This window comes from Sorex araneus, chromosome X (genome assembly GCF_027595985.1).
Source record: "Sorex araneus isolate mSorAra2 chromosome X, mSorAra2.pri, whole genome shotgun sequence".
In the NCBI taxonomy this organism is placed as follows: Eukaryota; Metazoa; Chordata; class Mammalia; order Eulipotyphla; family Soricidae; genus Sorex; species Sorex araneus.
The window spans coordinates 352,390,113-352,413,589 of NC_073313.1; the positions used below are offsets into that span (position 1 = coordinate 352,390,113).

The following is a 23,477-nucleotide window of genomic DNA, read 5'->3' on the forward strand; positions in this document are numbered from 1 at the left end:
AAAAACGGGGAATGGTGCTACCAGAATGCCTGTATCCCAATCCTGTTACCAACTTTGTGATCTTGAAAAACTCAACCACTTTGAATTTCTATTTTCTTCATTTGATAAATACAACTGTATTAGCTCAGGATTTTATATGATGAACCACACATCATTTTGTGTACACATAAAGCTATTATCAATCTTATCCACAAAAGCATTGTATACATATATTATGAAAAACAACTACTTAACATTTTTAAGATCATGAAAAAAAAACCTTTGATGTGTATATTGTTAATATACACAAATAATAAAGGGCTCAAAGACAATTAGATGATTTATCAAAAATAAAAGTATAAGCCTCTCCATTTTATAAGAAAAATTAAATAATTCACATTGAAAGGTAGCATTTGCCCATAGGGGGAAAAAAGCATATATAGATATTGTGAACTTTTTCAAAACATTAAATTCCAATATCTTCTTTTAACTTTTTATAATGCTTATTTCAAATAAGGATGAAGTTGTTTAAGCTTGGCTTTTCTTGACAAACCGATTCTGATTGGTCGACTGCATGTCTTAAGAGGCAACACTCTGGAAATTCCATTTGAGAAATTACTACCTAGAATATATATGATAACAAAAACACACAAGGGAGTAAAAATCATTAATATATTATTTTTTTAATTTATTTTATTTTATTTTTCATTCACATCATCTATGCTTAAATTATTTTTATTAAATTCAGTCATGATACTTTCCACTGTGAAATACTTTTAATATAATACTTTAGGGTACGTCTCCATTTTATAATGAATAAAGCTTAGCACAAAAAAGATTAAATTGCCTTATATAAAATAAGCAAAATTAGTGATGCAAAATTCTAGTCATGCATTTTGGCATAAAACAGAACAAACAAAAGCAGAACAACAAAAACAAACAGCAAAACTATAGATTTTTAAATCAACTTAATAAGTGGCTTTATTTACAAGAGGCTAAATAAACTATGTTGCTAATGATTTGACTTCTAATAGAGATTATTACTGATAATAGAGCATAAATGTATTCATTTATTATTATCAATGGTACTGTCCAATTATGAACCTTGTACTTAACATTAGATTGCTACTTTTATTTTTTTTTTTTCTCTTTGGGTCATACCCAGCAATGCACAGGGGGTACTTCCTGGCTCTGCACTCAGGAATTACTCCTGGCGGTGCTCAGGGGACGATATGGGATTCTGGGAATCAAACCCAGGTCAGCCGCGTGCAAGGCAGACGCCCTACCCACTGTACTATTGCTCCAGCCCCTAGATTGCTACTTTTGAAAAAACATTTCATAGAGGTGTCTTTGTTACTATACTAGTTAACTAGACAGGATTAACTACCCTTGATAATATTATACAAAAATACCTCTAACTTTCAGAGTGCTTTGTTAAAATAAATAATGGGGTATAGTGCCTGTATAAAACTAAATGTACCAAGCCTTAATGAATTAGGATGACCTTAATATAATAGTATATTATACTAAAACTGCTAAAATAAATCAAATATTAAATCTGAAAAAACTAAATTGTATGGTTTCTACTACAATGAATTAGACAGAATATACATTTATGTGTAAATGTTGATAAATACAAGGTTTAATATATGTGACCATAATTAACATGACTATAATTAATATAAAATGAGACATCAAAAAAGAGCTATAAATCAGTTTATTATGTCTAGTCAATTTTAATATTTTAAAAAACAAGAGAAAAGTATTATTTATAGATTTTTACCTTGTAAACAAAGATATCCAAATAAAACAAAATTACTTGATTATATCAGGTTTGGTTATAAATTAGATAATTTCACAGAGAGTCTCTTGCCCACATGCCTGGCTGTCTTCCCCAGGGCCCCTCGGAGGGGATGGGCTCCAGCTCTCTCCCCACCCCGAGCAGAGATCACAGCGGCCAAAGACCACCAGAACCTAGCTACAGCCATGCTGGGGGTCCCTCTCCACACGTTCGGACAGGCCTCATACATGAAGGTACCGGCTGAGGAACCCAGGTGTGTGTAATCTCATCAACGGCTAACATCCAGAGAGAGACTTAAAAGCAAGCTCTCAGAAGCCATATCTTTAGCCTACTTCTCCCTCTGGGAGAAACTGGCGATCTTCTTAGAGTTTCCTGCTCACATGGGACAGCCTTGCAAGCTTCCCATGGTGTATTCATATGCAAAATCCAGTAACAAGCTGGATCTCATTCCCCTGACCCTGAAGAGCCCCCAGTGCAACATCCTTAGGAGGGCCAAATCGAAGTAGACTTCTAAGATCTCAGGGAAAGGACGAAATGAGATGTTACTGAGCCCGCCCAAGAAATCGGTGATTAATGGGATTTCGTGATTTTGTGATCGTGAATTTCACCAATTTATACTAAATGTACTTAGCACTGTAAGATTATTGTCCAAGATAAAAAGCCACAGTCTGATTACCTTTTCAAAGTATATAGTTCTTTCATATTCTAATATGACAAGTACTTATGGCAATTTTGTAATAGGTATAAAATCACTGAGTAAACTAGTATCAAAAGCAGACCTTTTACAAAGCACATACCTTTTGTCATTTTATTATTGTTATAAATGTTATTAAAAGAATGTGCTTCTTTGTTTTTATTTCCTACCTTCTAATTAAATGAGTTATGATTATTTTTATTGCTCTGCATTGCAACTCATTGCTTTGAATTGTTTGATTCCAAATAGTGAAACATTCTAATAAAACTGTTTATTTTAAAATTCATGAAATGTTTCAGTGATCTTTTACAAATAAAATTAGTTAAATTTTCAAATGTTCTCTATGTCTTTTCAAAGTTTGACCCACACACACCCAGCATCTACTGTTGCTGCTGGCACAAAACCCATGCTGAAAATAATTTCAAACTTCTAGACATCACATCATAATGAGAAGTTCTAGAACACTGATGCTAAATTGAAGACATCATGATGGCAAGTGAGCAGATATCAAAAACATTTCAGAGCAGTAGTTTCCCAAAACAATGCTGCAGAAGCAAGCTCCTCCACCACCTAAGCAGAATTCATTCTTCTCATCATCACTCCAGTGTTTTTCAACTTTTCTCCCACACTATGGATTTTAACAAGCCTCAGGAAGATCTTTTCATATTCATACACTTTGGAAATAAAAAAAAGGTGACTATGCTAAACAGTATTAAATAATATGCACAGCCATACATATTATTTTTATATTCCATGGCAATGAGACTTGAACATTTCTTTTTCAAGTTGTATTTTTAAATCTTTCTCATATAGTCATTTCATTAATAAATTTGTCATGTTGACATCATGGCTACATGCTCCCTAAAATTTCTTCATAGTTTCTCAAAACATATTAATGAATGTATTCTTCCTTTCTTTATGTTCTTGAAGAACTGCAACCCCAACTATTTCAGGTGAATGCCTACAATCCTGCATTTTAGTTTCATGAAATACTATTCCCTTATTTAATTTTCTTTATTCAAAGGAAAGGCTATTCACCTACAGTCTTGTGATCTTCCAAGGGTATGAATATATTTTTATAGGGGCTACACCCAGTGGAGCTTGGAGAGTGGTGACATTCAGTGCTGACAATGAAACCCAGGACCTAGTACACACTATCACTTAAGCTATCACCCTCCCCCCCAACTCCATAACATCTCACCATTTTGTTTGTTTTTAGCCAATGTCAAATAGTGCTCAGTGACTATTGCAGTGCTTGGGAGACCATGCTGTGCTCAGGATCAGTCAGGGTCAGCTGCATGCAAGTCAAATGACTCAACCTCTGTTCTCTGCAGCCCCAGTCCCTATTTTTAAAATTAGTTCTCTGTAAACTGAGTAGGGGGAGAGGAGAATGCAATTTTGAAGTAACTGACTACTGTACTAGAGACAGTAATGGTGATAAGCCAGACAGATTTTTGGGGGAACACAATGCATAGGGGTTGGAGAGAGAGTCCTGAGTGAAGGTGCTTGCCTTGCAAACAATCAACTTAGGTCCCATCCATAGCATCACAGATGGTTCTCCAAGTAAAGAAAAAAAAAAAAAGAAAAGAAAGGGGAAAATGATGCATACATAAATGTCTTACAGTAAATATAAGTCACCTACATAAAAACTCATTCTATATCTCATCTTGTGTAATACTAGCAGTTTCTGACCAAAATGAAAATACAGTCTTTAGAAAAGAGCTCCCTTTTCATTTTCAATTTCAATTCTTCCCAACCTCATTCACCATTGGTACTACAAGCTGTGTATCTCTTAAAATTAATTCATTTTATTCTAATATTGTAGATCATTTGGGTAAAAGATAAGATCAGCTGGCTAGTTTTTCCTTAGTATCATTATTTTAAAAGTTCTAAAAGTGTTGACATCAAATTCATAAATCATGATATATAAGTAATGCTAATGTTATTACTAAACAAAATATATATGCAAAAAGAACACAATTTAAGAAATATAAAACACCTATAATTATACATAATTGGGAGTAACATTTCATCAAAAAGAATTCAACTTAGAAAATTTTGCCATTAATTTTACCAATTAATGTTGCATCTATTAGCTGTGTGTATTAAACATACATAACACCTTTCTCATAACACAGACAAAACATGTTTAACAACATTATAAATAGTATTTTGAATTTTTATAATTCGTATTATTAGAACTTGCATTAATAAATTATTAAAGTTTATAAACTGTTAAATATTGTATTTATTTTCTAACAACCTTAGTGTATTTTCTTAATGTTCAAAATATAAGAATACGATAATCATCTTCAATGGTATTCTTAAAATTATGCAAGAATCATACCTCCTTTGAATGAGTGATGAAATTTTTCTTCATTAAGTTCATCAGAAACCAAAGCAGGTCTTTTTGCTGAAGAGTTTGCGCCAACTGAAAATAAATGTCAATATGTTACAGTTAAAGTTACTTTTATATGAAACATTAAAATTACAAACAAATTTTTCAAAAATATTTTCTCCATTGAGTTCTGATAAATGAAGAAAGACTCGATAAAGCTTATTTTAAAATCTTAATCCCTTGTTACCATCAACTTCAGTATATTAATGTGTTTGAATAATTATAAGAAAAACAATCTGCATCAATAAATATTACATTATATTTTATCACTTTTGCCAGAGTTATATATTTGGTCTTCATAGAAAAAATAAATTGACACCTTTTCTTACAAACGTTTTAAAGAGTTTCATACCTTCCTCAGTGGGATAGAATAATTCTTCCTCTGATGTCCTTGGACTACAATATTCTTCAGGAACTTCCTGTTCTCTTTTTTCAGGTACTACTTTCCATTTAAATAAACTTTGATGTCTTTTGTGTAGAGAAGAAGCTGCTCTATTATCACAGTGGAAAGAAGATGCACATATTTTGTTGACAGTGCCCATTTTCAAATCTTCTTTTATCTTCATTTTCACCTCCTCAATGTCATTATTTTCTCCAGAGTAATTTTCTTGCCCATTGTTTGTTTCTGCAGTGTTTAGAATTTCATTTTCTTTACTAATTTCATGAAACATACGGAGTTCTTCAAGTACTAAATCAAATTTACTCTTCATCTCAAAATCTTTGACTATTGTCAGAGCTTCTGTTGATAAACACTTGGCAGTTAAGTCCTGAAAACATTCTTTGTTTGCTACACTCAAATCAAATTGATAATTCTCACTTTCTGTAGAGTCATTCTTTGGATAAAAATGCTTTGAATTAACTAACTCACTTTCTTGCAAAATGCTTTCATATTCATTATCATCAGTTATAGTATTCTGATCAATGTATCTGTTAGTTTCTCCCTTGCATATTTTTTCATTCATTAATAAAACTGATTGCACAGGAAACATGCAATTCATTAACAAAAATGCATTTTTCTCTTTCTTTCCTATCTTACTATCTTGTTGAACAAGAAAACTGTGTGTTAAACTTTGTGCTGTGACTTTTTCTTCCTCCTTCAAAATTAAGTTATATTCTTTTCCTTCATTTTCACTTAGTAAGTTCCCAAAATGTATTATTTGTGTTATGGGTGCCAGATTGATTTCTTCCCTAAATTTTATGTCCTGATTTTTTGATATGGTGTGTTGTCTAATATTGAAGTTATCATCAGATATGCATTTAAAAGTAAAGCTACTCATCTTTTTAGATTCATGTTTTCTTCTATTAGCTAAATCTTGACTGTAGATACTTACTTCATAACAGTTTTCATTAATACACTGTATTGATTGAGGATCAAACTGAATACATGTTTGAACTGCATTGGTAATACAGTGGGGTCTGTTTTCCAAAACCATGAGTTGTTCAGGACAACTGTCATCACTGTTATAAGCTATTTCTTTTGTTGAAAACATTCTATTCATGTCATCAAAGTTCATTAAGAGAGGAGTTTTTTTGTATGTTTCAAAAATTTGAAGATGTGCAATTTCAATTGTCATACTGGAGGAATAAAACTTTTTGTCGTTAGACTTCTCAAAAACATTTTCACTTTTAAACAGCTTTCTTTTCTCTAACATAGGTTTTAGGGTATCTTCTAAGAGTCCTGAAAACATTAAAATTCTTTCTAGATGTATAATATGACTTTCCGTTACATTTCTCGGATAGTTTAAATGCACTATCCATTTGAAAATGTATGCCTGTCCTAATTTGGAATCACTTTCATCAATTGTTGAAATGTCAGCATTATTGAGCAAAGAATCTATGTTAGTTTTCAAGATGAACTTTAGACTTTCTGTAACACTAGTTTGTAAACATAATCCTAAAATGTTGTGCTTTCTATTGGCATTCATATTTCTAGTTACCAAATTTTGAACACCAACTTGTTTTTTACATGTCAAAATTTCATACCAAGTTAAAATATTATTATTATTTTGAATTCCTAAAATACTTTTATAGAAACAAAAAATTTCCGTGATAAAATTTTCAAAAATGCTGCTTAAATAAAAGACTTTTTGTGTAGCATTATATCTTAACTGCAGTATATTATCATTTTCTTCTTTGTTATTTAACCAAAAATAATGTATTAAAGTTTTTTGGCTACTCTGCATTCCAATCATGAGAGACTTTGGTTGTTCTTCGTAAGTTTTCATGACTTTTACATTGTAATAATCTTCTGTACTTAAAGGACCTACTTCTAATAATTGCAGAAAACCAAAGTTTTCTCCAGTTTTTTTCATAGTTTGGTATTTTGCCCCATAATTATTCATGATAAAATTTTCTATGTTTTTTATGAAAATGGATCTAGTGTTATAGTCCCTAGTCTCTAGTGTTTGAAAGTTTTTTAATATAGTGGTAGACATGTAACAGTCTAGGTAGCTTACTAATTCTTTCCAATTTTCATTTTCTACTATTATAGTAACTTTGTTTCCGGAGTGTCTTGTATCAAAATCGAGTCTGCTTTTGTTGTAGTGGTTTAAACTGATTAAGTCTTTTTTTCTCACGCAAGTATTTTGGTTGCTGAGTGACTGGGGGCTACTTTCATAACATTTGGGAAAAATATTTTCTGCAGCCACACTTTTGTTATCATCCTGTAACTTTTGCTTAACATCAGGTCTATTTTGGGACCAGTAAATGTTTGTGAAATCCCTAACATATGCCTCATTTATGTCATTCTTTTTCTTTGCCATTTCCTCTAAATAGACAGAGGACATTTTGCTATTTAAATCCGTTGGAAAGTCGGGGATACTTATTGTACTGCTCTCTCTAAAATAGCTGGGTTTGGCAATTTCCATGCTGGGCAGGTTTTGCCGTTTTGATATTTTTAGCGTAAATACTGAAGTGTTATTTTCATTATTTGGTGGCATGACCCTGTCAGCTTGACATCTGTTCTGAATTCCGCGAGGTTCTGGCCGCGTCTTCTTACAAAAGGTAACATCTAAAAGCGGGCTGGGGGTCTGCTTTAGATGCCGCCCGACTGTCTGCCTAGAGTCACTGTCCTGGGCTGCCAAGTGCTTTCCGCCTTTGACTTCAAGCCGACCGCGCGTGCCGGGAGCGTTGGGCAGAAGCTGGCGACCTTCTGCTTCGGGTCTGTCACCGCTTGGCGCGCGGAAACCGAGGTCCCCAGCCTCGGCAAAGCTTCTGGAAGCGCTGAGAGGATCAACACTCGGCGTCGGGAGAGACGGCCGGCGAGGGCTCCCGTGGCTTCGGCTCTCGCGCCAGCCCACCTCACACCTCGGCGCCCCGGGGGCTGAGGTCTCCCCACCTGATTCTGTGACGTTACCCAAAAGCACGTCGGCCGAGAGGAAAAGCTCGCTGAGGGGCCGACAGGGGGACAACTCCCAGACTTTTTCCACCTCAGACAGCCGAGGCACCAAAGGCAGCCTCCATCCCGCTTCAGGGGCTGCTCCGGGCTCCTCCAGACGGAGCCGCTTACTAGGGGGTTGGAAATCAGGGCCCGCGGGAGGCGACAAAGGAGAAGTATGTTTCCGAAGCTCCGCCACCCATGAGTTGGGGTTCGAGAGCGACATGACAGCGGTACGACCCGATCCGTAGGCGCGTCCCGCGGGTCTCCAGGTTCCGGGCGGGAGCGCGACGACTTCGCCCCGCCCTTTAGGCAGCTGGCCCCGCCCCCGGACCCGCCCTCGCCACGCCCCTTGCGGACTGGCCTCTCTCTCAATCCCATAGTCAGCCCGCCCATGCCACGCCCCTCTTCAGCCTCCCCCCAGCCCCGGCTCTCCATCCTCCATATAAGCCCCGCCTCCAACTTCCTGTATCACACACACGCGTGAATGCCTGGGTTGTCGGTACTCTGAACCCAAATCTTTGGGGGGCCGTTAGTTATCTTGGTTAGTTTTACCCGCTGTGGCTAATTCCGGAGTAGCTGCTGGTCTCAGTGTTTTGCTTCTCCCGGATAAAACTTCCAAAGTCAAAGAATCAGACTTTTGGTTGTTTTTTTTTTTAAGTTATCAGTTTATGAGACTACTTTAAGTTTTAAAATTCTCTTTTCCCCGGAAGGGGCTTCTCAGCGATTATCTTGCCTAGTAGAAGCATATAGTTAGTTCCGTGATTCCGACGCTCCACACCAAGTCTATGTGACTACAAAAGCTTTCATTCCAGAGTCATCTGATGTTTGATTTCCACTTCACCTGTAGAAGGGGAGGAGGCGGGAGGCAGAAGACAGGATACTTTAAATATTTAAGGAAAAGGTGTACGGAAATTATTATAAGTCTTCACTTTGACTCGAAATTTTACCTATGTGCTGGGGGAATGGTTTCCTTTCCCCAATATTGTGGATAAAATTAAAGAAAAAATTCATTGTTAATACTTTGTAAGCATAAACAATAATGCAGTTCTTACTCGTGCCCAGTAACAAACTTAGGGGGGTTCCCCTCTGATTTAATAATTTCCTCATAGTTTCCATCAACCTTTTGTGAATTCCATAACCACAAAATAGAACATATTTACTACTCAGTAATTATAAACTTTAATCCCCTTGATTGTTTCAAAGTTGGCACGTTTGGTATTATCTGGTAAACAACTACGATCATATGCAACTAGAGCCAAATTTCAGACCCTGTGAGAGCACAGACGAGAGGAGTCACTTTTCGAACTCTGGACCTGCTGGGTCCAAAATGAGCCGTGAGGTGATAAAAAAGAATTTAGCAAGAGAGGGGTAGGAGCTATAGTACACTAGGAGTGGGTAGGGCAATTGTCTCACATGCAGCTGACCGGTTTTGATCCCCAGCAGCCCTTTTGGTCCCTGAGTGCCACCAGGTGTGATCCCTAAGCAGAATAAACTCTGAGCATAAGTGGATGTGCGCCTCCCTCTCTCTTTACCCCCTCGCCAACCCCCCCTCCAAAAAGCCAATTTAGCATAAGTACAGCAAAGTAAGTGCATTGCAATAGATCCATTGATCAAACTGTCTCAGTGAAGACACCAGAAAGGCCTGCTTAGCCCAGTCTTGGGGAGTAGTAATCTAGACAGATCCAGATTAGATAGGTTCTGCTTCTTGTGGAATAATCCTAGGCAGTGGGTGAGCTAGAGAGTGTAGCCAATCATAGGACCTGAAAGCAGAACTGAGCGACAATGGCTACATCTGATTATATTAGCAGGGACAGCACAGCTAATTGTGCTGTCAGGCATTATGGGAATCAAATGAGGAATCCTTTTAGGGAAATTCTTAATAGACTGCTTCATTAGGATGTAATGATCCCAACTCTGGGCATTTGTTCTTTCTTTGGTTTGTAAATTCTTCTGACATGTTTGCTTAAATTTGTGGAAAACCTTGTAGCATAAGCATTTATCAGCACTAAATAAGAACGTGGGAGTGGTTCGGATTATATATCAGTGAGTTCTCAAAATTCTACTTCCTTGGATCTCAAATTCCATAGATTTTTTTTTACCCTAATATTTTCTGTACTTCCACATTCCATTGGAATACAATCTTCTATGCTTGTGATCAGCCCATAAAGACTGGAGAGTGAAGGTGGATGTAATTAGTGCATTAACATACTTTCCATCTATAAGGTAAAGCCATAAATTTGTTTTTTCCATAATTACCTGTAACTTGATATCCTTAAGGATAACACCTGTGTAGTTCCTCTTACCTTATTATCTTATTGTGCTTCAGATATCAATGAATGGGACAATAAATTGAGATAAATCCTAAACTGTAAACATGACACCAGTTCTACTCAAATGAGTCAGAGCTTCACTGAGTACCTCCAGACTCAATGTCCTTGGCAGGGTATGCAAGATTTTCACAACAAAAAACTAACCTAAATTTTCTGACTATCATTTTTGCACAATTTACCCTCATGATGCCCGTAGTAGACTGCTTGTTTTCCTGCTACCCTGTCCACACCCTCAGTAACCTATTTCTCCACCAGACCAGTAATTCTTCAAAGGGTCCTCCTAGGAGGGAGATAGCCCAAAGGGCTGGAGCACAGGTGTTGATCTGGAGTTCCATCCTTAACTCTTCATGACCTTTTGAGAATCATAGGGTGTAGCCCTGACCATCCGCAGAACTGCAGGGGAGAAGCTCCCCATCACACCTCCTACACCTCCCTCCATGAAAGGCTTGGGGTTACTTTCACTGTGTAAACATCTATTTCTTCCCTGTCCTGTTCCATTCTCAGGTAGAATGATTTGTAATCCTCCCTATTTTCCAAAAACACTGTTTTCAACTGTTACAGTATTTAAAATATTTTACTGTATTGAGGGGCTGGAGTGATAGCACAGTGGGCAGGGTGTTTGCCTTGCACGTGGCCGACCTGGGTTTGATTCCTCCATCCCTCTCAGAGAGCCCGGCAAGGTACCGAGAGTATCTCGCCCACACGGCAGAGTCTGGCAAGCTACCCGTGGCATATTCGATATGCCAAAAACAGTAACAACAAGTCTCACAATGGAGAAGTTATTGGTGCCAGCTAAAGCAAATAGATGAACAATGGGATAACAGTGCTACAGTGTTACTATACTGAGTGGTTTATGTCTCCTGCATTGAAACACTGTTAATTACGGAAAGGAGTTACTCATATTTACACACCCAGTTAAGTGTCTCATACCAAGTAGCACTGTAGCACTGTCATCCCATCGTTCATCGATTTGCTCGAGCGGGCACCAGTAACATCTCCATTGTGAGAATTGTTGTTACTGTTTTTGGCATGTAGAATATGCCACGCCACGGGCAGCTTGCCAGACTCTGCCATGCAGGTGGGATTCTCTTGGTAGCTTGTCGGTCTCTCTGAGAGGGATGGAGGAATCAAACCTGGGTTGGCCTCGTAAAAGGCAAACACCCTACCTGCTGTGCTATCGCTTCCCCAAATAGAGACGGACTGGACTTCAGTCGAGGATATATGAGTAGCTGCGCTCCCCTGCTAAAACCTCCAAACAAGCTCATACCAAGTACCTCACTTCTGCCACTGTATCACTGTCATCCTGTTAATCATCAATTTGCTCGAGCGGGCAGCAGTAACGTTTCCATCCGTCCTACCCTTGAGATTTTAGCAGCCTCTTTTTACTCGTTCTTCCCAATGGTACTGCATTGGAGGCTCTTTCAAAGTAAGGAGAATGAGATTCATCATTGTTACTATCTTTGGCATATCGAATACGCCACAGGGAGCTTGCCAGGCTCTGCCATGCAGGTAGGATACTCTCGGTAGCTTGCCGGGTTCTCTGAGAGGGAGAACTAGGCTATAAGAGGTCTCAAGGCTGCACACTTCCGGGAGCTTTGTTTTATAGTCTCTGGATCTTGGCCATTGATAGGATTAGGGTGGGGGGGGTAGTTTGTGGGTGTGGCTGCCAAGCTACTTGAAAATACCTCACTTAAGTATCTCACTTAATGTGAAAAAAAAACTAGAATAATATTACTGACCTATAACTTTATCAACTCAAATGGATTTAGTGGTGTCTTGAGTGTGTTTTAAGTTTCTTGGTTTGGTTTTTAAAGTGGAGACTTGATTGAGACTATGCATTAAAACTAAATGCCACTTTAAGTATCTAACATAATTAAAGTTTTATGATAGGGACAGATACTGGACACAGCTATTTTTCTTTTTAATGTTGTATAGTAAATGGCACATAAATATGCTAAACTATAAGTTTCCTTTAGATTGAAAGATAACCAAATATATTTTAAATACAATAAGAGTAAGTAACAGAAATATTTAAGCCAAATACAGTAGTTATAGAGAAAAACATCACCACCAATGAAAATTATTTAAAATAAAAATGGCTATAAATAACAGAAATAGCACTCTTTAATCAAGTCTATGAGAAGCACTAGGTGGGAAAATATTTTAGGAAACCATGATGCTATGTACATCTACATTTGCATTTAACCTTCAAGGAGAACAGTATGGTAATACATAATAAAATTTTAAATGAGATATGTATGTACAAATACTTTAATGAACTCTCTCCCCAATTTTTATCAATTTTTTCGTCTACCCAGACTCCTAACTTTGAAACTTCTACTTTTTTTCATTCCCCCTTTAGATTTTTTTCTTTCTTTTCTTTTCTTTTTTTTTGCTTTTTGGGTCACACTCAGCGATGCTCAGGGGTTACTCCTGGCTTTGCACTCAGGAATTACTCCTGGCGGTGCTTGGGGGACCATATGGGATGCCGGGGATCGAACCCGGGTCGGCCACATGCAAGGCAAACACTCACTCGCTGTGCTATCACTCCGACCCTCTTGATTTTTTTTACTGCTTTCATCACCCAGCATCTAATCTCTTTGTAGATATACATTAAATCTTAATAATTTTACATCAAATATGATTCTGAAATCAACTGTCTACTCTTTATCCATAGTGTTCCAGCATTTTTTACGGACCTCATTTTTTAGTTGTATTTGAAGCAATATAATTTACAATAATGTTAACACTTTTGGTATACACCATTACATCTCCACTGATTGCCAAAGACTTTCTACTACTGTCCTTACATCACTTCTATCCCACTTCTTCCTTTGCAACATCCTCAGCCATCCTTACATCACTTCTATCCCATTTCTTCCTTTGCAACATCCTCAACTATCCTTCCCACATTGCTGAGAAATCACTGTATCACTGTCATCCCGTTGCTCATCAATTTCCTAAAGCAGGCACCAGTAACGTCTCTATTGTGAGACTTGCTGTTACTGTTTTTGGCATATTGAATATGCCATTCGTAGCTTGCCAAGCTCTGCCGTGAGGGCAAGATACTCTTGGTAGCTTGCTGGGCTCTCTGAGAGGGACAGAGAAGGCAAACCTATAATAAATTGATCACTGTATCACTGTATCACTGTCATCCTGTTGTTTGTCGATTTACTCGAGTGGGCACCAGTAACGTTTCTATTAAACTCACCCCTGAGATTTTCGAAGCCTCTCCTTACTTGTCATTCCCAAGGATTGGAGGCTCCTTCAGTGTCAGAGGAATGAGATCTATTGTTACTATATATAATAAATTGATATTTGTATAAATTTCTCCTCAGTTTCTTTTCAACACTAAAAAGTCATTTTGTTACTTCTTAAGAACTTGAGACTCTGATACTTATATCATATACATATCTGGTATACATATCTGATACTTACATACATATATAAAATGTATGACTCTATAATTTAGCAAAGTTCCTCAGAGTTCTAAACTTTTTTCAACTTCTGAGTCAATTTCCACAATAGGTTTTTCTCTATCACTACTTCTCATTATTCCAAGAGTAAGACCTGAGAACTTTTAGATGTGCCTTCCAAAACAAAATAAAAGAAGAGAAGAAATCAAAGGCTTGTCCTAGTCTCAGTCTTAGACATACACTGTTTCATTTGCCTACTAATGAGTAAGTGAATATTCAATATTTACATTTAATTTAATATAATTTAATAAATATTTAATATTCATAAATAAATATTCATATTTACTGGTGCCTGCTCTAGGAAATTGATGAGCAATGGAATGACAGTGATACAGTGATTTCTCAGCAATGTGGGAAAGATAGTTGAGGATGTTGCAAAGGAAGAAATGGGATAGAAGTGATGTAAAGATGGTTGGGATGTTGCAAAGGAAGAAGTGGGATAGAAGTGATGTAAGGACAGTGGTAGAAAGTCTTTGGCGGTCAGTGGAGATGTAATGGTGTATACCAATTAGTAGTGAAGCAGCAGGTTTTACTTAAGGTCCTTGTCATACTCATCACTATTTTCTATTTTATATAGTCTAACTAATCTTCATATGACCCAGATTTTTATTTAATTCCATTTTTTTCTCTTCCAAACCTTATCTCAATTTACTATTATATTTTATGCATGCTTAGATAATAAAATATGATGTTGTTATTGTTTAGTATATTTATATAGTATTGTTCCTATTTTGTTAATGTTTGTTTAGTATTTATTATTGTTTAGTTTTGTCTTGTTTGTTATTTTTTGATATTGTATGTTTGGGGGCCACAACCAATGGTGCTCAAAGACTTACTCCTGGCTCTGTGCTCAGGTATCACTCTTTGGTGATGGGGTACCATGTCCAATGCCAGGAATAAATGAGAGGTGGCTGTATATAAGGCAATTACATAATCTCCTAAACTATTTCTCCCACCCTAATAAAAAATTACCATTTTTCTGAACTTTCAGTGTTAGAAAACCAAATAGAATATTCAACTATTCACATCATACATTTGATGTTCTAGTACATTGCAGCATCAATTAAGAAGATTCTTTGTCTCTAAGAGTTTTTATTATATTAAAGTTCATATAATTATACAGAATTGCTCTTTGAAAAACATATTTGTGAATCTTTTTTAATCTTCACAATATTCAAGATTTTGAGATGACAAAGTATCACTTTTATTGTATGAATCAATTGTTGACTGTATTCTCCTTTTGTATAGATTACCTTATGATCTTGGTTACTTTGATTGGTTGCACAATAAATATTTAGATTGGAAATTGACCACTCATATCACTATAACATTTTTAAGAAATTTCACACATTTTCATTAAATACAAAATACATTTAACATGAAAGGATGTTTGACATAATTTACTGTTTCATCCAAAAAGAATAGTTACTGGGTGAGTAGTCTCTGGAGTCAAATTGTCTAAAGTAGAATCTCTGGTCCACTTCTTCCTAACTGTTAACAAAAGCAAATTACTTAACCTCTCTGAGACACAGGTAAACTGTAATTGGGGATTATAGAGCAGAACTTAACTTACCTTATTAGGTGGTTGTGTGAACTGAAACACACCATGTAAAGCATTTAACAAGTTATTGTGCCAATAAGTAAGAATTCATTAATTCTTAATTACAATGGTTATTATTAGCATCAAACTAACAATATGCTGGCAGACTCCTACAGGTTCACATGTACTAATTGCCAGACTCTATTCCCAAACACACATTTCAGTAATTTCATTTAAATAGTAACCAGTAAACACTGCATCCTAGGCATTTGTTTTTTTTTTAATTTAATTTTCTAGAAAACCAGTTGTTAAAGTTACTGTTCAAATCTGATCTTGTAAGGCTTCAAATGCATTATAATGTAATCAGTTCCCACTATGTAGCTGTTTTAAGTATCTTCTCTGGCTCAGGTCAAAGATTGGAAACTTTTCTCTATTCTAATGCAAGGACCTATTGTGAAGATAGATTTAGCAATGCAATGCCGCAGGGGTAGCCAGGGGCAAACCTCACCCTGTGGTTCTGGGTGGGTGAGTCATCTGGGGCTGAGAATTAAATTCAGGGCCAGAAATATACCTGGTGTGTGCTCTCTCCCTATCTCCCTGGCCTTGAAAACTATTTTGAAAGAAAACAAAACAGGGATTGGAGCCATATCCCAGTGGGTAAGGCATTTGCCTTATACCTGGAAGCCCTGTGTTGGATCCACAGCATCCTATATGTCACCCGAGCTCACCAGGAGTGCCTCATCATAAAGCCAGGAGTGGGCCTGAGGACCCCCAAATGTAACCCAAAACCCCTTTCCCCACCCCCAAGCAATAATAAAAAGAAAATAAAGCTAAACAGTGGGTTTTGGTTTTGTTGGTTTTTTTTGATACACTTTATGAATGGGAACCCAAATGTTGCATTATAAGAAAACACAAAATCATGCAATTTGCACTATGTGATGAAACTGGTCGGTATTATGCTGGGTAAAGTTAGCCAGGAAAGGGACAGATACAGAATGATCATTACATGATTTATATATGTGGGACATAGAAAAGCACAGTAAGGAAATAACATGGTTGAAAGCAACAAAATTTGTGACATGATCAACAGAATTGAATTTACCGTGATGGGCAGATTGTAGGGGAAACTGCAGAGACAGGTGTGTGAAATGGAAACCTTGAGACAATAATGGAAAGAAACAGACACTCTGATCGGGGTACGTGGTGTTGGAATGTCATATGAACGAAATCCTTTCATTGATAGCATTGAAAATCAGGGTAACTATTTTTTTTAATTGAGACAACCAAAACTGTAGCTGGTTCAATAGTTTAAGTTCTCGCCCAAAAACACACTGCAGAAACGTCACCTGCACTTCTATGTTCATTGCAGCACTATTCACAACAACCAGAATCTGGAAACAACCCTAGTGCCTGAGAACAGATGACTGGTTAAAGAAACTGTAGTTCATCTACACAATGGAATACTATGCAGCTATTAGGAAAAACAAAGTCATAAAATTCTCTATAAATAGATGACATGGAGAGTATCATGCTGAGTGAATTGAGTCAGAAGGAGAGGGATAGACATAGAATGAAGGGATCTTTTATGGGATATCACTGTATCACTGTCATCCCATTGTTCATCGATTTATTCGAGCAGGCACCAATAATGTCTCTATTACACTCAGCCCTGAGATTTTAGCAGCCTCTCCTTACTCATCTTTCCCAACAACTGGAGGCTCTTTCAGGGTCAGGGGAATGAGATCTATTGTTACTGTTTTTGGCATATTGAATATGCCACGGGTAGCTTGCCAGGCTCTGCTGTGCAAGCAGGATACACTCGGTAGCTTGCTGGGCTCTCCAAGAGGCATGCATATGTCTTTTACTGTATTTTATGGGATATAAAAAATAATAATAATATGAGACTAATACCCAAGGACATTAGAAACAAGGACAAAAAGGATTGGTCCACAGTTGGTAGCCTGCCTCAGGAGCTGGGGGAGAAGGCAGTTGGAATAGAGAACACACCACTACGACAAAGATAGTTGGAAATGGTCACTCTGGATAAGCTGCAGGCTGTCATCATCATCATCACTGTCATCCGGTTGCTCATCGATTTGCTCAAGCAGGCACCAATAACGTCTCCATTGTGAGACTTCTTGTTACTATTTTTGGCATATCGAATACGCCATGGGTAGCTTGCCAGGCTCTGCCATTTGGACAAGATACTCTCAGTAGGTTGCTGGGTTTTTTGAGAGAGACGGAAGAATTGAACCTGGGTTGGCAGCGTGCAAGGCAAACCCCCTACCCACTGTGCTATGGCTCCAGCCCTGAAAATAGGTAAAGGAACAATAAGATATTCTCTCAGTATCTGTAGTACAAACCATAATTCCCAGAAGGAGAGAGGGTATGTGTGTATGTGTGGTGGGGAGGCAGAGTGGCGGTGGAAACATGCCTGCCATAGAGACAGGCTGTGTGGAGGGCGGGGGGAAGGGGGGTGGTGAGAGAAAGGAAACAGGAGATGTTGGTGCATTGATGGTGGGAAATGTACACTGGTGGAGGAATGGGTGTTGGAACACTGTATGACTGAAACTGGACCAGGAACAGCTTTGTAACTGTATCTCATGGTGATTCTGTTAAAAAAAACAACAACCTGACAGGTTCAGAACTATTGAGTTCTTACCGCTTTAATGTTCCTGGCTTTCTTAATTACTTTTAATCTTGCAAGTTATTTTAGTTACTGCTCTAAAGACTTAGACTCCTCAGATGAACACTAGTCGTTTCTAAAGATATAAATAGAATAGAGTAACAGTATTCTTTCTTCTAGACCAAAGTGACAAATTATTGACACAGCTCTTAGATAGAAAAGAGTATACAAATGAATGTTGATAGTAATTGTCTTTGATTAACAATTTGATTAACTCATAAAGGGAAAAAGTGTCACATTCACTGCACTTCGAAAATCCTGTTTTTAAAATGAATGTTGAATTCATTAAAAAAAAAGCATCTTTTCATTTTTACCCCCAAAGCCCCCATACATTGGATTTTAAAAGCAATCTAAAGTTTAAATTATATACTATTTTAGAGTAGTACAAAAATGTAAGAAAATTTGAATATTTCCAGGTATCATAATTTTAATCAATTTTTATAAATGTAATCTTTGGGCTCTATTTGTGAATGACCCTAGACATTATAATAATAATAATATGACCTTTGACTAAAGCAAAATGTTAATCTCATGCAACTATGAAACTGATGTTTACAATGATTAGATTAGTAAATCCAGTCAAATGATCATCTAGTATCTGCAACTCGGTGTGGCTTTGGTGTCCTTATTTATCACTTCATTTAATACTGCATCAGTAGGCAATATTGGGCATTTTCCCAACCAATAAATTTTGTACAAGAGTGACATTCATATTTTCTGGGAGGTCTGAAGACATAACCCTCATAAATATTAAGGGTCTGAAAGATATTAGAACAGTGTTGCAGTTAATGTTATTTACTCTTATATAGCATTCAATCCATGATCAATATGCTTCAGCTTCTAATGCTGTACTATAATTTGCACAGGCAGAACCCAATAAGATCTATAGCCAGTCAACATTTCTGCAAATATTGTGTGTTCTTTGCCTAAATTTCCCTTTAAAAATTCCAATTTAGAGTGTATGGGGGAAATTGTCTGCCATGGAGGCAGGGGGAGGGTTGGAAAGGTGCAGGGGGTATACTGGGGACATTGGTGGTGGAGAATGTGCCCTGGTGGGTGTCTGCTCATTGTATGACTGAAACTCAAACATGAAAGCTGTATAGCTGCATGTCATGGTGATTCAATTTAAAAAATACCAATGATAGCTCAGTGGCTGGGTACATGCTTCTCGTGCAGAAGCTCCAGGTTTGATTCCTGGCATCATCAAATGGTCTTCCAAACAATGAGCATGGGGCTAAGAGTAGTCCCTAAACACTGCCAGGTGTGGCCTCAGCTCCCTCAAATGTCTATTTATAAATTACATTAGTCAGCCAATATGTATCCATATGCCATGTGCCAAAGCCAGTAACCAGCTGAATCTCATTCCTGTGACCCTGAAAGAGCCTCCAAATGCAGCATCGTTGGGAAGGCCGAGAAGAGAGAGGCTTCTAAAATCTCAGGGACAGGACGAATGTAGAGGTTACTGAGACCACTCGAGCCACTCGACCATCAACAGGATTTCGTGATCGTGATCGTGATTAGCCAGCCAAAGTGACAATACAGCAAGTAGGGCATTTTCCTGGCACATGGCCACTCCTGGTTCGAGCCCCAGCATCCCTTACGGTTCCTTGAGCCTTCCATGAGTGATCCCTGAGTACAGAGTCAAGAGCAACCCCTCAGCATTGCTGGGTGTGGCTAAAAACAAAAACATAAATTTTAAAAAATTACATTAGCAAAACTCTGAGCACGATCAGGCACACACCCCACAAATATTTATTTATAAATTATATTGGGAAAGCGTTCTATGCCTAATTTCAAAATATTATTTAACACTACAGTGTTGTTAATACTTTTATTACAACATCCATAAGCTAGCCTGAGAGATCTGAAACGGAATTTGTATTACTTCCAAGAGTGGTGCTGTGATCAATGTACCTAATCTGATTTCCATGAGCAACAATATGAAAGGCCTCTGAGGAAATTATTTTAAATGAGCTCAAAACCATGAATTTAATTTAGTTTTCAATTGGGGAAAAACTGACTCAATATCATCTTAGACGCTAATTAGCACAATTAACTTGCTATCTGGAATTTTAGGGCTCCTCAATGTTTTGACTTGTTGAACTATAGACTTCTACCAGTTTTAATTTTTTGCAATTTGTAAAGGAAAGGAACAAGTTATAAGAAGATCTTAAGTGTCTTTTTCCCAAGCCCACTAATTCAGTGTTCAATAATTTTCACAGATCAATAATGTCTTTTTGGTAGAAAAGAAAATTCTTAGCATTTCACTGCCAGAATATTCGATGTAAACTGAACTATGAGCTGCACTTAAATGTAGACTTTATTAGTTTCCTCGAGTTGATGTAATAAAATACTACCAAATAATGTATGGTTTGAAATAAAAATTTATTCTCTCACAGGATGGAGCCAAAATTCAAAAATCAAATTGTCACTGGATTTCTGTGACAACACTGGGGTTGTTTCCTTCTGGGGGACCAGAGGAAGAATCTATTCTGTTCTTCTCTCGAACCATCTGATGATTTCTAGAAATCCCTGACATTCTCTGTTTTGTGCATAATTTCCCCATAGTTACCTAGCATAAATTTCTCTGAATATATGTGCCTATCTCTGCACAGGGCTGACCCCAGTTCAATCCCCATCATTGCATCCTGAACATAAGCAGGATCCCTGAGCACAGAGCCAGAAGTAAGCCCTGAGCACTGTCAGCGTGGACCCTCACATCTAACCCTGAAGTAAAATTAATTAAATAGACATACAGATAAAGATGTATGAGTTTCTAATGCATCTTAGAATATTTCTTATTCTAAGAATATTAATTATTTTGGACCTAAGGCTCACCCTAGAAAATTAAATATGAACTCATCTAAACTTCCAAAGAAACTATTTCCAAGTAAGTTAACCTTCTAAGTTCCTTATAGACATGAACTTTTGCAGGAGGGATGGCACCTGGGATCCAACCCAGATTTACTGCATACAAGGCAAGCCCCCTACCCCCTGTTTTATCTCTCCGGCTCCTAGACATGAATTCTGAGGATATACTAATTAACCAAATGTATCTTCTTACCTAAAGAAGAACAGAGGACAGTGAAGAAGCCATTTTAAAATGAGTTAATTTGGCTTGCAGAATTTTAAAGAATTTTTTAAATGAGAGAGAGAGAGAGAGAGAGAGGCGGGGGGGGGGGGGGAAATGTACACTGGTGAAGATACAGGTGTTGGAACATTGTATGATAAAAGCCAATTATGAACAATTTTGTAACTGTGTGTCTCATTGTGATTCAATAAAAAAATAGAACTTAATTTTTTAAAATGTCAACATTTTATGGGTTTTTATAGAAGTTTTAAATATGAAGTCACTACAATTTTCTCAGTGTGTAACCATATCTATATAATTTTAAAATTAGGGTACTTTTCTATTAGTTCAGAGCTCATCATGTTATATATAATATACTAGCTATTGAAATTTAACTAAAAATAATGACCGATTTCCTTGGTCTGGACTGAAGGTGAGAAATCTGTTGGTTTGTGTACTAAGTATACTCCTCAGAAAGTAGTCACTACAGATGTCAAATATGAAGAAAAAAATTAGATGACTGAGTGGATTGATATGCAGGTAGGAGCATCTAGGTATACACATAAATAAATTACTGATGATCAGCTTGATTAAATATTGATAGTTTCTAAAAATTCTGTGTGCATCTACTTGAAGCAAAGCTATTTGTATTAGCTATGGATCATCTTTTATTTTATTTTATTTTTGGGGGTTACACCGGCAATGCTCAGGGGCTTTGCACTCAGAAATTACTCCTAGAGGTGCTTGGGGGCGCAGAACAAGTGCCCTATCCGCTGTATTGCTGCTCTGGACGCATTCCCTTTTAGATATATCAGAAACCCATACATATTTCATGCGTTATGTTTAGTTAATTGATTTTACTTCAGGGCTAGATTTGAGGGTCCACACTGACCGTGGTCAGGGCTTACTTCTGACTCTGTCCTCAGGGGTCCTGTTGATGCTCTGAGCATCATATGCAGTGATGGAGATCGAACTGGGGTCAGCCCTGTGCAAGGGTAGTGCCATAACCTTGTACTATCTCTCTGGTCTAACAATCATTATTTTAATCCTGCAAACACTTTAAATACTGAATGCTGGGATGTGGGGGGTGGGATGTGTTTCTGGTCAAGAACAAGACTTTCATGCATGAGACCTGGGTTCAATCCCTGGTACCATCAAGTAAAATAAATAAAATGCTGCTATGAAATAGTAAGACAGTTATTTCTAGGTACTTAAAAACAAATAAGAATAGCAACAGTACAGCAAATGCTTCCCATTCCAGGGGCTGGAGTAATAGCACAACAGATAGGGCATTTTCCTTGCACACGGCCGACCCAGGTTCGATTCCCAGCATCCCATATGATCCCTCGAGCACCCCCTGGGCTAAGTCCTGAGTGCAGAGCTAGGAGTGACCCCTGTGCATCGCCAGGTGTGACCCAAAAAGAAAAGAAATACTTCCCAATTCCTTTCCCAAACTTAAATACTTCCTAAAATTATTTCTCTCTCCCTTTCTTTATATATTTCCCTGGTCAATCCTATTTATTCTTTTTGTTTGTTTGTTTCTGGAACATACCAAGCCACTCAGTAGGGTTATTCTTGGCTCCATCCTAAGTATCATTGCTCAGAAGACCATACAATTTTGCAGATCAAATCTGGAATTCCTGCATGCAAAGCGTGTGTGCTCCAGCCCAATATCTCCTTGGCCCAATAATATTCCTTCTTGTCTGGGACAGAAACATGTCCTGCTTAGAAAAAAAAAAAGCAAGCATTTAGAAATGGAGAGGCCCCAACTTCACATATCTCCAGAAAAATAAGGCAATGTATAGACAGACTGCTAATTGAAGGACCCCAAGTTCTCCTGACTCCCAACAAGCTGAGAACCTTAACCACATGGAGTTAATAAACGAAATAAAACTAATAGTCCCAATGCTAACTTCAGACCAGGGATTCTGGCTTAATTTGTACCACTTTAAAGGTTATCATGACAGTTTCTAGTTGACTTTATAGTCAACTTTTATAAGTTTTATCTTTTATAAGATAAAAAAGGTGTAAGATTCCAATTCTAGGTAAATGGGTTGAGTTTTCCAGAGAAAGTACCCAAAACCCAGCCCTTGAATCAAATATTCTGCTTCTTTCTTACTGAAG

At 37.3% G+C, this 23,477-nt stretch overlaps 1 protein-coding gene across 1 annotated transcript; it reads right to left on the bottom strand.

The window, feature by feature from the left end:
- Nucleotides 1-482: 482 nt before the first annotated feature.
- On the bottom strand, nucleotides 483-8,474 carry RAD51AP2 (RAD51 associated protein 2). Its single transcript, XM_004609405.2, has 3 exons — nucleotides 5,225-8,474; nucleotides 4,822-4,905; nucleotides 483-601 (listed from the first exon to the last, which is right to left on the bottom strand). Exons 1-3 carry the CDS (start codon nucleotides 8,472-8,474, stop codon nucleotides 483-485), a joined length of 3,453 nt encoding a protein of 1,150 aa, XP_004609462.2.
- Nucleotides 8,475-23,477: the final 15,003 nt, after the last annotated feature.